The sequence below is a fragment of the Crocuta crocuta genome, unplaced genomic scaffold, assembly GCF_008692635.1.
Source record: "Crocuta crocuta isolate KB4526 unplaced genomic scaffold, BGI_CrCroc_1.0 scaffold1, whole genome shotgun sequence".
Taxonomy (NCBI): Eukaryota; Metazoa; Chordata; class Mammalia; order Carnivora; family Hyaenidae; genus Crocuta; species Crocuta crocuta.
The window spans coordinates 7142090-7159022 of NW_027527930.1; the positions used below are offsets into that span (position 1 = coordinate 7142090).

Here is a 16933-nt window from a genome sequence, read left to right on the forward strand (position 1 = left end):
AGAAGGCCACACGGCTCGTATTGCTAAACCACAAAACCAAGCAACCCCTCCCAGGGGCCGGGACCCCTTACCTGTCACGTCGGCTGAAGTAAAATTTCACTTTCGACTCAACAAAATACGACCCCAGATTCGATAGCTTGCAGTGAGACCCCTCGGCGACAATTAAACACCCGGCAAGCCAAAACACGTACACTACCGGTATCCTCTCCAGCCGGCAGGGCCGGGCTTCTACCACGTGGGTGGTTGGGGCCAGCAGTAGCGACCCGAGAAGGGCGGGAGTAGGAGGCGTGTCCCTGCCGAGGGAGGTGGGACCTGCGCAGTGGGCGGGGCTTGGGCGGATCCGAGCCACCAGCCTTCTCTCTTCTACTTTTCCCCTTTGCCTTCGCCCTTGGAGCCGCCACGTAATGCCACGTCCCCGCGCATGCGCATCTTGACTGGTGGCGGCTGCTGTTTCCGGGCTTAGGGGGCTGGAGCGGCCGCCGAGTAGGAGGCGGTGGTGGCGGCGGCCGGAGTGCAGAGTGCGGGCTTGGGGGCCAGGCCCTGCGGAGTGCAGGGAAAGTTACCTTTTCTTTCCCGAAGGAGCCGGTAGAACCGGTGGCTGAGCGACAAGATGAATTTCCTCCGCGGGGTAATGGGGGGTCAGAGTGCCGGACCCCAGCATACAGAAGCCGAGACGGTGAGAGGAGCGCGACGGGTCCGGGACTTGGGAAGCGTTCGGGCAGGAACGGGACGGAGGGCTCGGGGGCCTGGAGGTGACTTCCCGCGCCCCACCGTGGGCTGGGGGTCTACACGCCGCCTCTCCCTTTGCCTCCCTCTCTCTCCTGAAACCCCCGAGTTATTCCCTTACGCCCCAGCGCAGCCCCCGCCGCGGCGTTTCGGCCCGGCTGACAGCAGCCGCGCCCCGAAGCTCCGCAGGCCTGCCCTGAAGGGTGGTCCTCGGGTGATGCCGCCCCGGCAGGACTCGATCTTGGGCACAAGTGGCCCGACTTGTACACGCCTGGGGCCGTGGGCCCTTGCCTCCTGTCCCCTGGCGGAGAGGAACGTGAAGTCCTGCTCTCTCCGGCGCCGCCTGGAATGGGGCATGGGGGAGAACTGCAAGGTTTAAAACCCAGCTGTTGACGAGAGCAAGTGGCTAAGAATAAGACGATAGTTTGGGGGGCACAAAGCCACCTGTTCTTGTCCCTTCAGCTGAAGGAAGGTCGTTCTGCCAGGTGTTGTTAGTTCAGACCTCGTTTTTCGGGTTCCTCCAACTCTGCCATTTGGGAAATACTCGCTTGGACGTACAGGGATGTTTCGCGCTCAAACCGCTTTGGGACACATCCCCGGCTTTTCCTTAGAGTCTCCCCATTGAGAAGTCTGAACCCTTGGTAACACCATTTGCAGCGTCACTTTGCAAAATTGTTAGCTACTGACTGTAGCTAGTTGGTTACGTTTAGGATCTACTTGGAAGTTTAGTTAGTGTTATTACAAATGAGTGTGTGTGACATTTTTATTTGAGGATAATTTTAGATATACAGAAAAGTGGCAAAGAATGACATTTCAAAGGTAAACTTTGTGTAGTATTCATGAACGTAGCTGGGATATCTATGAATGTAGGTCCTGTGTTCAGTGTTACTGGGATCTTGAAGGATAATAATAGCTTTCATTTGTCAAGCTCTTACCTTGAGGTAGAGGCTTACCTTGAGGCTGAGCCCTAGTCCATATTCTCCTTTCATCTAACCACGCTGCAAAATAGGTAATAGTATCTTCACTTTACAAATGAAGAAATGAGGTTTAGAGAGGTAAAGTAACTTGACCAAGGTCGCACTGCTAGCAGTAGTAGAGCCAGGATTCAACCATGGTTTGTCTTACTTCCTAGCCTAGGTTTTCTTGCTGATGCCCATATTTTATTTTATTTTCATTTTTTTAAAAGTTTATTTTGAGAGAGAGAAAGAACATGAGCAGGGGAGGGGCAGAGAGAGGAAGAGAGAGAGAATCCCTAGCAGACCCTGAGCTGTCAGTCCAGAGCTGGGCATGGGGCTTGATCTCATTGAGATCATGACCTGAGCCCGGATCAAGAGTCCAAGGCTTAACCAGCTGAGCCACCCAGGTACCCATCCATATTTTAATACTTACTTGGGAATTTTGGAAGTTTATGTAATATTGTTAAAATTAACCTTATAGATCTGGATTAGAACTGTTTAAAGCAGTAGTTTAAAGCTAGTGAGTCTGTTTTTCTTCATTTGAAAATCAGGAGAGTTCACACGTGTGCGTGTGCACCCCCCCCCCGATTTTGGCTTCTTTCATCTGCTCACATGGCTACAAGGTTCCCAGGGTGCCGCATTATAAGACTGTGCTCCCTCCAGATTACCAAAGGCATCCTACCTGTTGAGCTTTCGTTCATTTATTTTGTCGGACATTTTTTGTTTGAGGCACCAAGTGCAGCTTATTAGAGCTTGCTTTGGCGTTAGACCTTAATTTGAATCCTTGTCTTCCACCCCTAATTTTATTGCACCAGGCAAAAGATGGATGATACCCTGAGTAAAGGAACGGAATCACCTGCTCTTATTGGTGTAAATGAGGATTAAATGAAATAAGAAATAGAGCCTGGCACTTAGTATAGTTTTTATTGCATATTTTTAGAGGAAGACTATCTTTCTTTCTTTTTTTTTTTTTTTAAAGTAATTGGCCTTGTCACTATGACTTCTGTAGGAAAGGTGGTGTACAGTTAACTCAAGTATAGAATTTTAAGCTGGAAGGCCCTTTGCAGATCTTCGAGGTTAAACGCCCTCATTTTACAAGTTAGGAACCTGACCCAATGAACATTAAAGCAGATTGTACAGTATTGCAGAGCTGAGACTAGCACACCAATCTTGCCATAGTGAATGGAACAATATAATTTTTATGTCATGATTTCAAGTGAAGCTTGAGTATCCCTTGTGTATGCTGTTTATGTAAATTGAAAGGCCCTTGTTCTTGCCTAACTTTGTTCTTGCCTATACTCAAAATTGGAAAACTAACTTATCTTTGAAGAGAATTAATAGCTTACTCCAAGTTACACAATGAATAAAATTTGTTTCACCATCTCATTCAACAGGTAAAGGGGGTCATGGGTCACTAGTTTTGAAAGTATTTGTAGGGGCTCCTGGGTGGCTCAGTCTGTTAAGCATCTCACTTTGGCTCAGGTCATGATCTCGTGGTTTGTGGGTTCAAGCCCCGTCTCTGGCTCTGTGCTGACAGCTCAGGGCCTGGAGCCTGCTTCAGATTCTGTGTCTCCCTCTCTCTCTCTCCTTCCCTGCTCATGCTCTGTCTCTCAAAAATAATAAATAAATGTTAAAAATTTTTTAAAAAGTATTTGTACAGCATCGTAGGGTGAGTGGTACAATATTAGATATTTCAACTGGTGGTTTGATCTGGCCTGGATATTCTAGTTGCCAGAGTTGGGAACCTCTAACTTCTACATTATTGTTTAATATTTTGTAATTTTTTTCATTTCTCTAAAATTAAGTTATTTTCATTGTGGTTTTCCATCTTTTGGGCTTGTCTCATCTTTATTCCAGCAGAAAGCCTCTTTTGTCTCAAGTCTACCTGTCCTTTATTTTAATTAATTTTTAATCTTGTTTTTTAATTGTTTTCTACTTACTTTTTAAAAAGATTTAAAATTTAAATTTTAATCTCTACACCCAATGTGGGGCTCAAACTTACAACCCTGAGATCAAGAGTTGCCTGCTTTACCAACTGAGCCAGTTAGACACCCCTGAAGTCTACCTGTCCTTTAAATCCACCCCTTAACTTTTTCCTCCCACCAAGCTGCAGATAATCTCTTTCCCCCCTGAACAATCTTCACATTTTAACTAGATTGTGCATTTCTTCTGCTTTCTACCTTTTCCTACCATTTGTATATGTTGCATCTCTTCTAGACTCTTAAAATTCTTTCAGAGTTCATACATATTTTAATCTTTGTTTTTTCCATAGTAGTAGATACTCAGTATTTGTTAAATGAATGAATTATAGTGTTATATGAAAGAAATCCCAGATCTATAATCATAGCAGCTTATAGATTACTAGGTGCTAAAACAGTAGTTTTTAAAGACTGCAGGAATTAAAGGTCTAGAATGATTGATATCCATTTTGTCAAATTTTTTACTTAAGGGATTTTTCACATTTACTGTGCCTTTAGTGCTTTCCTGCTTTCTCTTACTGAACTTAAATATCTTCTAAATGTTAAGAGTTACATTATTGTTTTTTTTAAAAAATTCCTTTAAGGTTTATTTATTTATTTTGAGAGAGAGAAAGTACAGCAGGGAAGGGCCACAGAAAGATGGAGAGAGAGAATCCCAAGCAGGCTCCCCACTGACAGTATGGCACTGAATGTAGGGCTCGAACTCACATCTGAGGCAAGACCAAGAGTCAGACACTAAACCAACAGAACCACCCAGGCACCACATATTATTGATTTTTTTTTAAGATTTTATTTTTAAGTAATCTCTACACCCAACATGGGGCTTGAATTTACAACCCCAAGATCAAGAGTCGCATGCTTTACGACTGAGCCAATCAGGCGCTCCGTTATTGATTTTATAATACCTAACTCTTCATACTCTCAGTTAAGAGTAACTTAAAAAAAAATCCCCAAGATATTATCCCAACTTTTCAAAGGGGCATTTTTTAAAAAGTTTATTTATTTGGACAGAGACGGGGGAAGGGACAGAGAGAGAAGGAAAGAGAGTATCCCAAGCAGGCTCTGCTGTCAGCACAGAGCCTGATTGCGAGGCTCCATCTCACAGACTGTGAGATCATGACCTAAGCTGAAATCAAGAGCCCAACCCATTGAGCCACCCAGCTGCCCCAAGAGTAGCTTTTGATAGGTATTAAGATATTTTCTAGGGACAAACTGTATCCTATGATAGTCAATAATTCTATAAAATTCTAAAAAATATTTTAAGCCTAGAATTTCATCCATATTAAATCTTTCATATTTTAGAGTCAAATACTTTTAAATTTGATTTCTCTTTTTTTTTACTTGAGAGAAAGGCACTGATTTCTGGTGATTGAAACCTTCTTAGTCTTGACATACTTTGCAGGCTACAAATAAACACTAATTATAGTAAAAGTGCTACTTATTTTTTTGAATGCTCACACATATTTAATTTTCCATCTACCTTTCATGTAATAGCTTTTTTTTTTTAAAGCTAGTTTCTTGAAAATCCCAAGAGAAATGCTAACTATATTTGATGATAAGTCATAGGGGGATTTTCTTTTCTCAAGTTGTATCCCAAGGCATAAAAGTTGCTTAAGTCCAGAAGAAGTATGCAATTACTGTACTGATAAGTCATCTCTCTCTCTTTTTTTTTAAATGTTTATTTATTTTGAGAGAGAGCGAGAGAGAAAGCCTTCACGCGAGCTGGGGAGGGGTAGAGAAACAGAGAAAAAGAATCCCAAGTGGGCTTCGTGCTGTCAACTGGAGCCTGACACAGAGTTTGAGCTCATGAACTGTGAGATCATGACCTGAGCTGAAATCTGGAGTTGGGTGCTCAACTGACTGAGCCACTTATGTGCCCCAATTCATCTCCTTTTGGATCAAACATTGATCAGCTGGCTTAAAAAGCAGAAGGACTAACAATATAGAGACAGCTGTACTTTCTTGTGATAAAAATTGTTAAGAAATGTGTGTTTAAATTTAGACCTAGTTTTGGTTTGGTAAAGCATATTTTATACCACATTACTATAAATGTATAGTCTAAAACTCCTGTTTGGGTTCAAGTTTCATATTCTATATTAATGCCCAGGTCAGTGTGATCACTGGTATATGTTTTCTCTCTTGGTTCTCTTGCAATAACAATATCTGAGAAAACCTTAAAAATGATTTGTGTTTTGATCACTTCTATCCAACCAAAGATGTCTCTTACTATTTATAAGTAGTGTCTGTTGAAAACTACATGGCTTTTTTTTTTAAAGGTTAATATGTAGATTATTAAGGGAAATTAAAAAATAAACCCTACAATTATTTAAATATTACACACCCTGCCAGTAGCAAGGCATGTTCCAAAAAACCTGAGTAGATGACTTAAATTTGTTATCAAAAAGTATGTTGGGTGATGGTCAGAAACAAAACAAAAAACCTAATATTTATGCAAGGTTTATTAATTAGCAGTTTTCGAATATTTTCAACATGTAGGTATAAAGTAAGTTGTGCTTACCAATTTTATTTGACTAGATCTTTTTTTTCCTCTGGAGACCTTGTAGATCTGAGTGTCCTGAAGAACATACTTTGGGAAGAATTGTCCTAGAGGATATATTTTTAAAAGGAATACTACATTTTAAAAGTCTTTCATTATCATAAGCTTTATGGAGCTCATGAAGTGTTGCCCACTTAAATACCTAAAAGATTGGGATGCCTGGGTAGCTTAGTCATTTAGTCCAACTTTGGCTCAGGTTATGATCTCATGGTTCATGGGTCCGAGCCCCACATCGGGCTCTGTGCTAACCACTCAGAGCCTGGAGCCTGCTTCAGATTCTGTGTCTCCCTCTCTCTGCCCCTTCCCCAGTCATTCTCATTCTCTCTCTCTCTTTTCCTCTCAAAAATAAATAAACATTAATAAAAAAATAAATACCTAAAAGATAAAATAAGTCCTGGTGCTTTGTGGTTTGAGAAGTAATTGTAAATCACTCTTGAATCTGATTATCGTTTAAGAGGGAATTTAAAAATTTCTTATGTAAATTTGCTGATAGCATATACCACTTTTCTCCCTTTATGTATTCACATTTTATTGTTTATACTGCATTGGTATTTTTTGTCTGTTGTGGATATTATAGAAAAGGGCTGCTTATATTTTTATATTTCAGGCAGAAATGCTATGAACATTTTTCTACAAAAAGTTACTCCCCTTTATTTGAAAACTTTTGTGGTGTTGAGACTTTGAGATGCTAGCATTGTGATAGGTTAATTTGGTAGACAAGTTTCATAATGATGCCTTGCTTGGAAAAAAAAATGTTCTTTTGGAAAGCATTGTTCATTTCTTAGAGAAAGCATGGAGAATAAATGAAGCAGTATATTACCTTGACTGACTTATTGGTAATTGTAATGGAAATAGATTGTATTAGATTCATTGGATTTATTTGTGAAGAGACTAGTGTTTGACTTTGTAATGTTCCTACTTTTTTTTTTTTCTTAGCTCAAAATAATTTAGGTCATCTGAAGATAAGACTGATCTTTGCTTTTTTTCTTTTTTTTTCTTTTTTATAAAAGCCTCTCAGTTGTTGAGTTCAATTTGAAATAAATTTCTGCTTTCTGTGTTCTGAAACACTAGTTTTTTTTAATTAAAAATTTTTTTATTATTGGTTAACATGAATTATTTTAGTCCTGCAGTAAATAGTCAAGGTTAGGAAAGTTTTCTCCAGGGAAGCTAGAACTATGTTTTAAACGTCATGGAGGCAGTTATATGATCAAATAAGTTGGTATTAGATGCTTGATGAATATTTATTGAACCAATATTGAATTGGTTGAATGAGATTTTTTATTTTACTTATTTTTTTAATGTTTTTATTTATTTCTGAGAGAGAGACACAGCATGAACAAGGGAGGGTCAGAGAGAAAGGGAGATACAGAATCTGAAGCAGGCTCCAGGCTCTGAGCTAGCGGTCAGCACAGAGCCTAGAGCCTGACGCGGGGCTCGAACCCATGAACCGTGAGATCATGACCTGAGCCGAAGTCGGACTCTTAACTGACTGAGCCACCCAGGCGCCCCTATTTTACTTATTTTTAATGTTTATGTTTGAGAGAGCACAGGCTGGGGATGGGCAGAAAGAGAGGGGGACAGAGGATCCAAGGGGGCCTCTGCACTGATAGCAGCAAGCCTGACACAGAGCCAGAACTCATGAACCATGAGATCAAGACTTGAGCCAAAGTTGGACACTTAACTGACTGAGCTACCTATGCTTCCCTGAATTAGATTTTTTAATTGGCATTCCTNTACTTTCAGCATGCTGCGTTTTTTTTCAAATTTATTTATTTTGAGAGAGAGCATATCCACACCCTTGTCCACAAGTGGGGGAGGAGCAGAGAGAGAGGGAGAGAGAGAATCCTAATCAGGCTCCATGCTATCAGTACAGAGCCCAAAACAGGGCTCTATCTCATGAAATGTGAGATCATGACCTTAGCTGAAATCAAGAGTCAGATGCACCTGAGCGACCCAGGTGCCCTAGCATGATAGTTTTATGTCACCTTCCTTTTTTCCCTTTTTACTTTTTAGTGGTTTTTCATTTTCACATTTCTCATCTCACTTTCTTCCTTCCTAGTCACTCCCATTCACATTGCTTCTTTTTTGGTCTCCTTTGTATATCTCTGAATAAAAGTAAATGCCACTGTTGGTTACCAAAGCAAACAAATATTAAATTCAGATTATTAGGTTGTCATTCTGATTATGCTCAATTTACCAATTGTTAGTAGGATTATTTGCCCTTTTCAATTTTGTCTTGGTAAGTGGAATTGTGAATCTCATGTGACAATTACCGGAAATGATGAAAAGTTCTTATGCATAATCACTTGTATGAGCTACATTATCTTATACATAGTAGCTTTTTAATTAGCTTTTTATCTTTTTATTACACAAAATGGCAAACAATAGTAGTAAAGTTTAAGGCCTCCTTGACTACCATCTCTAATTTCAGTTCTCTTTCCAGAAATAACCATGATTCTTAATGTGATTTAAATCCTTTCAGAGGTTTATGAAGTTATACATTTGTACAGTATTGTACAATTATAGTATGTAATTGTATGATCATATTTATCATTTTTCATAAATGATATACTGTTTATAGTGCTTTGCAGCTAACATTTTCCATTGGTTAATACATCTTAGAGATCTTTGCATGTTAAAACATAGAACTACTTTATTAGAATTATTTAAAATATCAGATTTTCAGTTACTTTGTTAACTCACTATACTTAAGAGTATAAAAGCATCTTGATAACAGGATACATGTCCATTTATTTTGAAGAAGAGAGAGAGAGAGAGAGAGAGCATGCATGCAACCAGGGGAGGACAGATAGAGGAAAGAAGGATATAGCTGTCAGCACAGAGCCTGACTCGGGGCTCCATTTCACAAACCATGAGATCGTGACCTGAGCCTAAACCAAGAGTCAGAGCTTAACTAAGCCACCCACATGCCAGGATACATGATGAATTCATCACCATATTTATCGCTCAGAGCACTTAATGCTTAGCATAATATAAATTAGTTGAAGAACTACTGTCTTTTGAGTTTTTCCTTATTACCCCTTTCTGGTCTTTCTAAATAAAACTAACTCTGGGTTAAATTTTATCCAAATACATTTTTTTTTCTTTTTAGAACTGTTTTTTTTGTTAATATGTAGTATTCTGTTACTTAATGCAAGAGTCACAAACCCAAATCCCAGTAATGTCATTTGGGTAAGAACATTGTTTAATGTGGCAGGTCAGCTTATAGGAGAGCGGAGGTCTGGCTGAAACTGGAGCCTGCATATTCTGACTTGAGAGCATAGATGGAGCACAACTCCAGCCAATTGTTGCCTCCACAAATGAAGACTCAGAGACCCAATTTAATGTTAACGGTTAAGGATTCAAACTGCATGGCTTTGAATCCTGTCCAACCACTTACTAGTTTTCCGAACTTGGATTTACCCATCGTACCTCTGTTTCCTCATCTCTAAAGTGTGGATAATAATAGTGCCTATTGTATAAGGGTTTTATGTAGATTGATTGTCACATACTAAATGCTATATATATATTGCTGTATTTTAACAATTCTGAGATGCACATTAGCATGTGAACATCTCTGAAATCATGTTGTTTCATGTAATTATAATTGGCAGTATTTCTTTTTGTTAGGTGTTACATTAAAAAATTGTAGATCTTATGGCACCTAGCTGGGTCAGGTGCTAAAATATGTGACTCTTGATCTGGGGGTCATGAGTTTGAGACCCACATTGAGCATAGAGATTACTTTAAAAAAAATAGTGGCTCTTAAAATTGATGACTTCTTAAATTGCATGAAATACAGTATTAACTATCATTAGCTATCATGCTAATTTTCCTCCAGAATGGTAGAAATAGATTTCTGTATAAAATCTTTCAATTTTGAGATTCTGGCTTAAAAATTATTTTATTTTTTTAAATGTTTTATTTTTTTAATTTTATTTTAAATTTTTAATGTTTTATTTATTTCTGAGAGAGAGACAGAGAGAGACAGCATGAGTAGGGGAGGGTCACAGAGAGAGGAAGATATAGAATCTGAAGCAGGCTCCACGCTGTGAGCTGGCTCTCAGCACAGAGCCCGACGTGGGGCTCGAACCCACAAACCATGAGATCATGACCTGAGCTGAAGTCGGACGCTTAACTGACTGAGCCACCTAGGCGCCCCTAAAAATTATTTTAAACACTGTGTAGGCCAGACAGATTTTTGAGATAGTATGCCAAATACATTATTACTTTCTAGGAAAGGTTGAGTATTTAAAAAAATTTTTTAATGTTTGTTTTTATTTTTGAGAGAGAGAAAGACACAGTGCGAGCAGGGAAGAGAGAGGGAAACAGAATCTGATGCAGGCTTCAGGCTCTGAGTTGTCACCACAGAGCCCGATGCGGGGCTTGAACTCACAAACAGCGAGCTCATGACTTGAGCCGAAGTCAAGACGCTTAACCAGCTGAGCCACCCAGGCACCCTGAGTATTTTCAACTTATTCTGAGTGTTGAGTAGTAAGTAGCCTTAGAGTTTATCTAGTTTATTCTTATATCCTGCAGATGATGAAACTGACTTAGATTATATTTAAGGTACAGTCAATCCTTGTTATTCATCTTTTCCATGTTTGCAAATTCACCTGTGCTAAACTTTATTTGTAGTTCCAAAATCAGTACATGTAGCCCTTGCAGGTCATTTGTGGACACGTACAGGATAGTGAAAAATTTGAGTCACCTGATCTGTGTGTCCCCAATTGAGGTCAAACAAGGAGATACTCTGACTTCTTGTTACAACTCTCCTATTAAACCGGTGTCATTTTCACAGTCTATTAATATCATGTTTTTTTGCATTTTTGTGCTTCTTGTTGCTGATTTTCCTGTTAAAAATGACCCCACATGTAGTGCTGAAGTGCTCCCTAGTGTTCCTAAAGCACAGGAAGGCCTGGTGTTTTCACAGAGAAAATATGTGTGTTGTAAAAGCTTCCTTTAGGCATGAGTAATAGTGCTGGTGACTGTGAGTTCAGTGTTCATGAATCAAGGACATGTATTGAAAAAGATGTCTTTAAAGAAATACACATAAAACAGGGTTATGTATTGGATTCATTGGGGAAAATGTGACCACAGGCTCACAGGAACCTAGCCCTGTATTTCTCTTAGATGCAAAGGTTCATTGTCTGCTAATTCATTGTCCGTGGTCACACGGACACAACAATATGTTAAAGAACATAACTGCATGTTAAAGAACATAATAATGATGAATAACAAGAATCAACTTTTTCAGAAAGTAGATAAACAGTGAGTCAGTCAGGTGCTATGTTAGAGCATATAAGAGAATAAAAGCAAGGTCTAATAGATTCTGGAAATTTCTTTAGATTTTTCTGTTTAGTTATTGAAGCAATAGTGAAAACTGCTTATTATAAATAATTCATATCAGTGTGTAGTCTAAAATTACCCCTTTCTTCTTCCCATCAAAATCTCATTTCCCATTGCCAGGGGTAATTTCTAGTGAAGTTTAGCATATATCCTTCCAGAATAGTTTCTTTGCATTTGCCAGTATGTCTGTTATACAAATGAGTTCTTTATAAGAGTGGCATATGGGGCACCTGGGTGACTCAGTCAGTTAAGCGTCTGGTTCTTGACTTCAGCTCAGGTCATGATCTTCATGCTTTGTGAGTTCGAGCCCTACATAGGGCTCGTGCTGACAGTGCAGAGCCTGCTTGGGATTCTCTCTCTATCCCCCCTCTCTCTTCCCCTCCATTGCTCTTGTTATCTTTCTCTCTCAAAATAAATAAATAAACAGCAAGAACAAAAAGAGTGGCATAGTTAATTAAAAATCTAATAGCAGATGAGGCACCTGGGGGCTCAGTTGATTGAGCGTCCAGCTTTAGCTCAAGTCATGATCTCATGGTTCTTGAGTTCGAGCCCCATGCCAGGCTTGCTGCTGTCAATTCAGAGCCCATTTTGGATCCTCTTCCACTCTGCTGCTTGCGCTCTCTCAGAAACAAACATTAAAATTATATATATATTAAAAAATTTAATAGTAGATACTAATATTTTTCTATTTGCTAATCAGTAAACATATATTCCCATAGGGTTTAAAAAATATTTACAAATTTGTTTGTTTCAAATGGGCTGAACTATCTATCTCCTTTTGTCGATACCAGTTTTCTGTCCTGTAACTGTACATGTCTTATTTGTGTTTATATCTCTCTTTATTCAGGCAGTGAAATTCTGGGAAGGGTACTTGTTTCAAGAGTACAGAATGCTTACTTGAAATGTGTGTTGGTAATCTACTGAGATAATGACTGTTTTGGTAAAAAGCCTAGGTATAAACATTTCTGACTTTTTAACAATGTAGACTTGATTAATTTCTTCTGTATTCTAACTCATTCTTTAGATCAGTAATGGCAGCAAAATGTTAATTAAGGAGAAAATGGTATCAATATATGTGGGATTTAAGCCTTTTACTCCCTTTCCAATTCTCCCATCATGTCGATGAGAGTGAGTATTCAGACAAGAGTACATTTATGAATTTTTGTTTAATTTTTTTAAGTTTATTTATTTTGAGAGAGAGAGAGATAGCAGAGTTGGGGCAGAGAGAGAGAATCCCAAGCAGGCTCCGCACTATCAGCGCTGAGCCTGACTCAGGGCTCAAATGCATGTACTATGAGATCATGACCTGAGCTGAAACCAAGAGTCGGACGCTCAACTGATTGAGCCACCCAGGCACCCCTTATGAATTTTGCTTTAAACTACAAGTTGGCTTCCTTGGTTGGTTTCTGAGATAGTGAGTGAGTTACTAGTAATTCACCTTAGGATCCCATTTGGGACACTGAATAAATTTATCCTTTAACTCTAAAACAGTGCATTTTTCCTTCTAATGGTAACATGCTCATTCACTCTGCGTCCCTACTTTTCCACTTGCTTTGTTTTGTTACCCATTACCCACACTTCTGGCTATATCCAAATCAGTGCTTAACTTGGGGCCCTCTGACCAACTAGGCTATGTAAAGTCGTACTCTCCACCTAATCACCATCTCATTTCCCTAATTATTCCCCTATCACGTTCTCTCTTTATCTTAATTATTTTGTAATGTTTTCTCCTTGCCATTATCGTTCTGTTAGAATAGGGACCTTCTACAGTGGCTCACTGCTGTTCCCTCAGAATAGTTTTGCAGTGCTTTGCAAAATGTTAAGTGCTCTAATGATATTTCTCAAACTGTGATGAAAGACCAGTTGCTTTAGGTTTTTGTTTTTAGTTTCCAGTTAATCACAGACAATACTTCTATAAAACACAATAAAAATGAATTGCTGGGAAAATGGAGTAACAGTACACATAGACATACTTACATGCATAAAAATATGAAGCCCCATTTTTTTATAGTCATAAAATACCCATTTACAGAAGTTTCTAAATGCTTAATCCCAGTTTCTAATCTTACCTTGTCACAGATCATGCTTTCTGGCTGCCCTGAGCATGGCCTCCATGAGGGTAGCAGCACTCTGATGTTTGTTGAATGACTGAGTGAATGAACGGCCTACCTACAGTTATGGTGCTGAATTCTTCAGATTTATTGCTCCTTTGACCTTTGTCCTTGCCAGAACCCAGAGTGTTTGCTGAGATATAGAAGAGTGATTGCTGATTCATGATAATCAAACTTCAGCTAGCTTTAATCACTGCTAGTTTTTGATTTTTTAATTGTATCTTTTAAAAAGCAATATTTGACCCTATGTTTGTTTAAGGAAAATCCATAGAAGTTGAATCCCAAACAGTGGCTCTCCCAGACATTTTATTCTTTAGCGCTCCCAGCCTCTTACATTCAGTTCTTTTAATTATTCTTCTGCTTTGTTTATCCCTTCAGCTCTTTGCCCATTACCAGCATCCTAAAACGTTTTTTCTTAACCTTATTCCTTATCTATTATAATAAGCTGACCTTTTTTTCTCTCTTTTTCTACTCCAATTTGTCCTTATCTCAGCCAGGTTAATTCTAAAAGAGTGATTATATTAATTTTTGTAGTTATTTTTAAGTATTATAGAGTACTGATTTTTCTTAATACTTGATAGCTGCTGCTTCCCCCCACCCCCCTCACCATAGCTTCTGGTTATAGCTTTCGCAAGGTAAAAAGTAAAGCTCCAACTCCCTTAGAACAAGGGACAACAACCCTGGCTGACCAGGTAAGTCAAAGGCTTCTCAGCGTCCTTTATGACCTATAGTGAAAGTAAAACCTACTCATAGAAACTGCATTTCAGTCTCCCCCTATAAAGTCCTGCAGTCCATGTAGTTTGCAACAGTAACTCAGATTCACATTTTTCTGCATAGAAGGCAGTATAAGCCATTAGAGTGTAGGCTTTGGAGTGAGACATCTACAGCTTGGGTAGAAAGAATCTGGACTGTGCCACCAAATTGGCAGTGTATTCTGGGATGTATTTGTTTCTGAGCCTTAGTTTCTTCTGTAAAATAAGACTAAGAATGCATGGACCAGAATATAGTCATGGTCTATGCCTAGATGGAAAGAAGACTTGGAAAGTAGTCTATGTAGATAGACATCTATGTGCCCAGCTAAAACACAGAGGGTTCAAATAATTGAAAGGATAAAAATGGAAAATGAGGCACAATTATACTGCATTAAATTGGTTTTTCAAGTAAGGAATAAGGGGCATAATGGTCTTTGAGATCTACAATTTCTGCATATAACTTCAGCATTCTTGTGCTATAGAATTTTTGCTTGGTAACTATCAGCTGATAAATACAGACAGTGTTTGGCCTAAAACATAGCTAAATCTTTGTAAGGTTTGGAACATATGTGTTTTCCTTTCATTTAGTTTCAGTCATCTGTAGAGTAGCAATGTAGCACCTTATTATAGAGAGATCATGTATTCAGAAACTTCAACCATCTGGAATATTATCAGGAGGTAATAGACTTTCCTATAGCAAAAGTAGAAGTTGCAAGGCCCATGTACTCAATCTTGATTTGAAGCCTGAATGATTTTTTTGTTAATAGAAAAACTATATTTGCGTGCCTGGGTTGCTTAATCAGTTAAGTGTCTGACTTCAGCTCAGGTCATGATCTCCTGGTTAGTGGGTTCAAGGCCCACACCGGGCTTTTCAGACAGAGAAGCTGGTAATTAATTTTAGATTACTATCAGAAAAAGCTAAAATGAAAAGACCACTTAGGTCCCTGACAGAAGGTATCAGAAGTAACTCAATCTACTGATTCTAGATAAATAAGTTGTTCTTATATTCACTTTGATTCTCATTGGCTTGCACTATGGTTGACTGCTTTTGAGTTCATCTTTAAGTTGCTAGAGAGAAAGTTCTGATTAAAACCCCCAATTTGGAAGAATATGTACTTGCCATCACAACCCAGGTTTAACAGGTTAAAAAGCATGCTTATATTCTTAAAAATAGCCTTGATAGAGGGGCACGTGGGTGGCTTAGTTGGTTAAGCATCTGACTTCAGCTCAGGTCATGATCTCGCTGTTCATGAGTTTAAGCCCTGCATCGGGCTCTGTGCTGACAGCTCAGAGCCGGAGCCTGTTTCAGATTCTGTGTCTCCCTCTCTCTCTCTGCCCCTCCTCTGCTCACACTTTGTCTCTCTCTGTCTCATAAATAAACATTTTTTTAAAAAAGTCTTGTTAGATATTTACCCAAACCCAAGAAAGAATAGATTTTACTTCTGTAAGTATAATAGTGATTAATTTTAATATTTTAAAAAGTACATTTTTCAACTAAAAATAGTGATTTATTTGCTCATTTATCAGAGCTTATTGAAGCAAATACTTTGAACTCATTAGAAAAGTATATTTTTAGTTAACATTTTAATCTTACATATTCTTATTTTTCCCACATTATTTTAGATTAGCCATCATTCTCAGAAATGACAAATTATTGTAAAAGGGAAATTTTCTTATTTTAGAAAGTCTCCCATGGTGTATTATTTTAATAGAACGTGTGTGTGTGTGTGTGTGTGTGTGAGTGTGAGAGAAAGAGAAAGAAAGAGAGAGAGATGAAATTTATTTTTTGGTTCATAGATGTGTAAAATTTAAAAACTCAAATTAGACCAATTTTTTTTAGGTGTTTTTATTATAGAATGGGGACAGGACCCATGGGCAGAAAGAGCTGCCTAGTCCAATTCCTTATTGTGAATATGAAATGCTATTTTATACATTAAAATATGTGCAAACAATAACAAAATAATTTTTGGTGCCTGAAATTCCTTCCTCATATTATCTGATGAACTACTTAACCTTTTTTTTTTTAATGTTTATTTTTGAGAGAGGGAGAGACAGAGAATGAGTGGGGGAGGGGCAGAGAAACAGGGAGACACAGAATCCACAGCAGGTTCCAGGCCATCAGCACAGAGCCTGACATGGGGCCTGACCCCACGAACCATGAGATCATGACCTGAGCTGAAGTCGGAGGCTCATCCAACTGAGCCACCCAGGTATCCCTGAACTACTTATCCTTTAAGTCTTGACTCAAGAATGGCATCCTTGGGGTGCCTGGGTGGCTCAGTCCGTTGAGCGTCTGACTTCAGCTCAGGTCATGATCTCACGGTTTGTGGGTTCGAGCCCTGCGTGGGGCTCTGTGCTGACAGCTAGCTCAGAGCCTAGAGCCTGTTTCACATTTTGTGTCCCCCTCTCTGACCCTCCCCTGCTCATGTTGTCTCTCTCTCTCTCTCAGAAATAAATAAAACATTAAAAAAATTAAAAAAAAAGAATGGCATCCTTAAATACA

The 16933-nt window shown here is 38.9% G+C and overlaps 1 protein-coding gene across 2 annotated transcripts in view; it reads left to right on the forward strand.

Annotated features, from left to right (window-relative positions):
• The first annotated feature begins 448 nt into the window (after window positions 1-448).
• Window positions 449-16933, forward strand: part of USO1 (USO1 vesicle transport factor) — an 85219-nt gene continuing 68734 nt past the window's right edge. For both annotated transcript variants that reach the window (XM_077750398.1, XM_077750407.1), the window contains exon 1: window positions 449-676. In XM_077750398.1, coding sequence (XP_077606524.1) covers window positions 611-676 — 66 coding nt within the window. In that variant the 5' untranslated portion in view covers window positions 449-610. The remainder of the gene's footprint in view (window positions 677-16933) is intronic.